At 28.1% G+C, this 6,000-nt stretch overlaps 1 protein-coding gene across 1 annotated transcript; it reads right to left on the reverse strand.

Annotated features, from left to right (window-relative positions):
• Positions 1-2,810: 2,810 nt before the first annotated feature.
• Positions 2,811-6,000, reverse strand: LOC113850022 (ferritin-2, chloroplastic-like). Its single transcript, XM_027480328.1, has 8 exons — positions 5,613-6,000; positions 5,131-5,214; positions 4,977-5,037; positions 4,527-4,614; positions 4,283-4,344; positions 4,063-4,128; positions 3,289-3,352; positions 2,811-3,093 (listed from the first exon to the last, which is right to left on the reverse strand). The coding sequence occupies exons 1-8, from the start codon at positions 5,927-5,929 to the stop codon at positions 3,044-3,046; spliced, it is 792 nt and encodes a 263-aa protein (XP_027336129.1). The 5' UTR covers positions 5,930-6,000; the 3' UTR covers positions 2,811-3,043.

The following is a 6,000-nucleotide window of genomic DNA, read 5'->3' on the forward strand; positions in this document are numbered from 1 at the left end:
GTATAGAGTCCAGAGACGATAAATTCTGGGAGAAACATAGGGTGGTGAGCGACATTCGTGTATGCGTACACACTCTTTTTGAGAGCAAATGCGTCATATGGCCTCACACTCGTTTCCTGACTAGACTTCTAACTATGCCTTTGCTAAAGGGTTTGATTATTATATATGTTGTATCTGTGTGAATGGACTAACTGGCAACTATTTACCTAGTTAAGTAAGACCTCAAGAAATGTTGGAGACATTAATATCTGTGATCACAGTGCACTGAGAGTGCGTATTGGAATGAGAGGATGGATAATAGATAATAAATTATGAATGATGTGTATTTGAATATGTTTTCCATGTAAATTTAGTGTGAAAATGGATATATTGCATTATTTTTTTTATAAACTATGATTTTGTGATACAATGTTTGAAAAACGATAGAATAAACGCTCATCCTTACTAATATTTTCAGGAAAATATGATGACGGAGCCTTGGAAAAGAGTTAGATTAATAGATCGGTCAGTACATAATAGGCTCAATTATGTATTTAATGAATATCAAAGATTGTGTTATTTTAAATTTGTTGTTTTTGTGAAGAATGAACCTAGGACTTTTGTTATGTTAGAAATAATTTTTTTTTTGTAGTATTCCTTTTGATTTTCCTAGAACTAGAATACATCAGACCTTATGTATATATATATATATATATATATATATATATATATATATGTATAAAGTTACTGTTAGAACTCCAGCAGCCCTTACTTATTTATTCACCTATTACAATCACGACCACCTCGAAAGACCATCCCGATGGACATTTGAGCATGTCGCTAATACAGAGGTCACAGCTGCTTCAGGCGATCGTTAACTAGGGTCAGATGATGATCTGGATTCGGAAGACTTGGCCGAGATAAAGAACTGACATGAGGTTGATGACTAGAACTAGTTTTTAGTATTTGGTTATGGGAGAAACTGCTCTGAGACTTGAACTTGTATATATATATATATATATATGATATAATTATTTGCTTATGTAAATATTATTTTAAGCCTCATATATTTTGACAAAAAGTTTATAAATTTGTATATATTAGATATATGTAATGCATTTTCAGGTTGCCCAATAAAAATACCAAAAATTTTAGTTGTGATATTTATTTATTCTTTCCTTAACTTATTATTATTGTTTTATTAGGGTTGCAAAGTTCAAAATTTTTGTGTGAATACATTTATTAAAAAGAGAACTTCAAAAATTTGTTATAATAAAGTCTATTATACAATAAATTTGTATTTTATCTTAAATTATTAATAAAGAAATGTACATTGTATGAATTTAAAAATTTTAGGGTGTTACACCAACCAAGCTACCTTGTGTCATTTCTAGTGGATTTAGCGATAATGACTTTTTGGTCTATCTAAAGAAGTATTCAAAACTTGAAAAACCTACTTTATTATATGAATTGTGCACATCATGGCAAAACATCAACTAATAGGATTAATAGATCCTAAGCTGAACCTCTAGAGCTAAAATAATCTCGACAAATAACTCTGTTATAAGAGTTTCAGCAAATGAGTTAGAATAACTAAATATGTAACCAATGTGCTTATCTTTCCAAAATTATCATCTTTTATTTTGAATATTATTTGATCCAATATTAACTAGCATCTTATAAAATATTTTTGAAACTTGCATGTTATTTTCCTCGTACTCTCCTAATATTTAACTCTCTAATTATAGTAAAGTAATTGGTGTATACATAACTAAGTTTGATTATCACTACATAATATCTTTCTCTTCTATATTTAAGATCTCACTATTATAATATATAAAGACATAAGTGTAATTTTTTATCATTTTACTAGAACTTTTATACTTAATTTTAATTTTTTTTAACATAATTGTGCAAAATTAAAAATTATCTTATAACGAATGACAAATTAATTTGTACTTTAATCAACTTTTATTTTGAATATATATATATATATATATATATATATATATATATATATTAAAATACACAATATTTATATTAACAAGTTATGTGAAAGTCAATTAAAGTAAACTTTTATATAAAAAAGATATGTAAAACTTCAACTTTTGTATAAAAATAAATGAAAATACAAAAGATGATAAATTTAAATTAACTTTTTTATAAAGATGAATTAAAAATAATAAAATTATATAAGATTCATTTAAAAATAAAAAATAAATTAAAATTAACTTCTATTGCATTAAAATAGAGACTCATATAAATAAATTAAAAGAAAAATATATATGTAATTTTTAAAAAAATTATTTACATAAAAAACTCTAAATTTTGAATATATTGTTATAATTGATTTTGTTACTCTAATTTTATTTATTTATAAAAAATACATAAATAAATTATCAATAATAAATTTAATTATAACAAATTGGTAAGGTTTATTTAATATAATTAATAAATTATATAATATTATTTGTTTATAAAATTTTATTTAATAATTGTTTTGTTGTACATAATATTTAAATTTTGATATTCATTTAATGTTTTATTATTTGTAATTTACTTTTCTTATAATATTCATTTATTATATATTTTTTCATTTTGGTGGACTAAATTAATTATTATTTATATATTTTTCTTTATATTAATAACCATTTATTATATAAATTATTTTCATAGTACAAGCATATCCAATAATTACGTATTTGTGTGAATTTTGATTCATTGATTATGTTATGATTAAGTGGAATATACTCTTCTTCAATGTGCTATATTATAGTAAATTGCTCTTTTAAAATTATTGTATTATTATAATATAAATATTAATCATGCTCATAAGAAAATTTTCACTTCCCCTTGAACCAGCCAAGACATCATTTTTTATTTATAACAAAATACTTGCATGCTACAAACTATCTAAATTTCACATAATACTAACAACTATAATACACGAGTTCCTACATCTCATCACCTAGGAGGTAACAATTATTCACTATTCTACAAACATAGAACAATACACAAACTTGACAAAGCACCAAGTGTAGAAAAGAAAGCATGCTGTTCAATCTTATACATGATGTTCATCATGGAGAAGACTTTGATCGAAGTGCCAGACACCTGCAATCAACAACAAAACAGTTGCTTTATTAGAATAAGATTGTTTTCATTTCATTTTCAAACAGAAGGAGAGGGTAAAATGGATAGTTACATGCTAATATGTAAATAGATACACAATTATATGGTAGTGGACCAGTTGCAAGTGAAATGCAATGAAAACTTAAATAGGGCAAGTTGAAGAGGATATATGCATACCATGACCCTTTCCAACCAATCTCAGTTGAGTCACATATTCTGCTATCTTTTTAATTGCTTTAACCTGTACAAAAGACAACAAGATGTTACAAGCCTTATTAGTTTACTAAGTAATTGCATATTCAGGTTCATGTTTGAAAAGTAATGAATTCTCACTTAGTATATAATGCTATTACTTATTTTTTAACGTGTTCTCAAACATATTTCAACTCTCCCTTAACTTTTAGCTGTTTCACCGGAATTATCTTATTTCACACCCGGCTTTAGCAAAAGAAAAAAAATTCTTATTTGGTTGGAAGGAAAGTGAACAGAAGGGGAAAAAAATTAAAAATTTTAAGAAATCATACACTTAAGACTTGTGATAGCGACTGTTATTCTGTGAGAAACAGTTAGCTACTGTTTGGAAAAAGAAATTTAACTAATTATATCATATAAATGTTTACCCCAACTACAAATACCCTTCTCTACAACCCAACTCTTAATAAAAAAAACACAAATTATTATAAATACACGAAAAAACACAACTCAAAATATTAGTTCATTAAACAACAAAGTCTGATGACTTGAATACCATATTCACAACAAAGAAATAAAAATTTTTATGAAATACAACATTATTTCTTTTATATCAAGTACACCAAAAAATTTTCGTTTCATTCTCTTCCTTTCTAAGTTATACCCCTGTTTTACATTTTAAAGAGTGCAGAAGTTTTAAATATTAATAAATCCCAATCGTATTATGATTTCAACGCCACAAATTTAGCCATGCTCTACCTGTTCATACAAAAACTCGCTCTCAATGAAATCTGCCAGTTGAACATCATGGTTACTTTCTGCCACCTAATTTTCATGAGAAAAAGGAAAAATTATTTCAACAAGACACTGCCTAAACAGTAAAGAATAATCATAAATCTTAGATTGATTGACTTTTATAAAATAATTTGAGTTAATGAGAACACAATTCAATCCAAAGCTAAAGACAAAGAAGCATTACACTGTGAACATGGAGAAGCTTTTCATTGGTCAACTTCTCCAAAGACAAAGCTAATTCCATAGCTGAAAGAGACCAAAAGGGTGGAAATAGAAAAACATGTTAGCATAAACAGTGGTTGAAACATGAAAATATGATCAATGAAAATGTATAGCACAACTCTACAACAGCACTGTCTCAAGCTGCAAACAAAACGATTAACGTAACTGAAAATGTAGAAATTGAGTAATGAAAACAGAAAACTCACCATACAATGCATCCCCTTTTTCTACATGCTCAAATTCTGAGAGAGGACTCGTGATAGGGTGCAGCACAACTCGTCCACCACGAATGTTCTAAGCAAAAGAGGAGTCATACATGCCAATAAGAGTATCAACTAAACTTTCAAAAATTTTAAAACTATTAACTAGCAAAGAATATTTATTGTTTATACGATACCATGTAATGACCATTCTCCCAAACGCATGACTTATAAACAATTTTGGTTATATTTTCTTATATTTCTTTTAAATAATCCTCTTTTTTATTTTTATAAGATATATATTACATAGTACTTATCATCTTAAAAATATTTACTAGTTACAAAATTAAATAGACATAAAAAATAACAATTTAGAATTTTTCGCTATGGAATCATGGATCAGATTTAGGCTTACTTCTCCAAAGCGAATAAAGAGTGCACAACAGCAACACCAACCTGATATTTCATAAGCTTTTCCGCATGCTCTCTTTCTTCTTCACTTGATTCCTTAAAGAACCTGTTGTCAACAAACAAAACAGCACACGAAATTTAAAACCCATTGAGAAACAGATTAAATAGCAAGAGAGAGGAAGCATGTTGGGTTATTTACTTGGCAAGTCCCTTGAGAGCTACGTTGTCCCTGTCGAAGTATGCAAACATGGAATGGTACACATAGGAAACGTTGTATTCCACGCTGTATTCAGATTTGAGAAACAAAAAATAATTATATTGTTTTCTCAACAAATTTCTACAACTAACAAATTTTGTCTTCTCATCACCCCCTTTTCTCTCTTCTCTTCCTACATCTCTTCACTTTATTAAAAATATTTAAATAAATACCATTTCTCATACAAAAATGCTTTAACAAAACGACTCTTAATTGAAAAAACAAGGGTACACATAAATTAAAGTAAGATATGAAGGACTGAATCTGAAAAATAAAAAACCTAGAAAAAATGGATCTTTAGTTCTTTACAAAATACAACCAAGAAAACAATAAAAAATAAAATAAAACTAGACTAGATCTGTTCATGCCTCATATTAACCCCAATATTAATTAACTTAAAAAGAACGAAAATGAAAAATAAATACTTTATCTGCTCATTGATTGCAGCTTCAGGGTCAGGAGCATAATTCTGACGAGCCAAGGAAACATGATGTGCCACTGGAACAGAAAGAGATTCCTTCTTGACCTCTTCAAAGGGTTCAAAAATCACCCCAGTGAGTGGTGCTGGCGCATTTGAAGCAGCACACACCCTCAAGTTCCTGTTTCCACCAACCTTAGAAATTTTCAAAAAAGAAGGAGAGAGAACAAAGCTCACAGAAGATGAAAAAGCGAGGTTTTTTGGAGCATCACCCACAACAGGTGAGAGGGAAAAGGTTGAAACTTTGGAGCAAGAAAGGGCCATTTGTGAAGAATCTCGAAATGGATATTCGAAAGGAAGAGAAACGGAGAAGAACAATGGCTATTCTAAGGGAT

Source organism: Abrus precatorius, unplaced genomic scaffold, assembly GCF_003935025.1.
Source record: "Abrus precatorius isolate BTA unplaced genomic scaffold, Abrus_2018 Scaffold9, whole genome shotgun sequence".
NCBI classification, from domain to species: Eukaryota; Viridiplantae; Streptophyta; class Magnoliopsida; order Fabales; family Fabaceae; genus Abrus; species Abrus precatorius.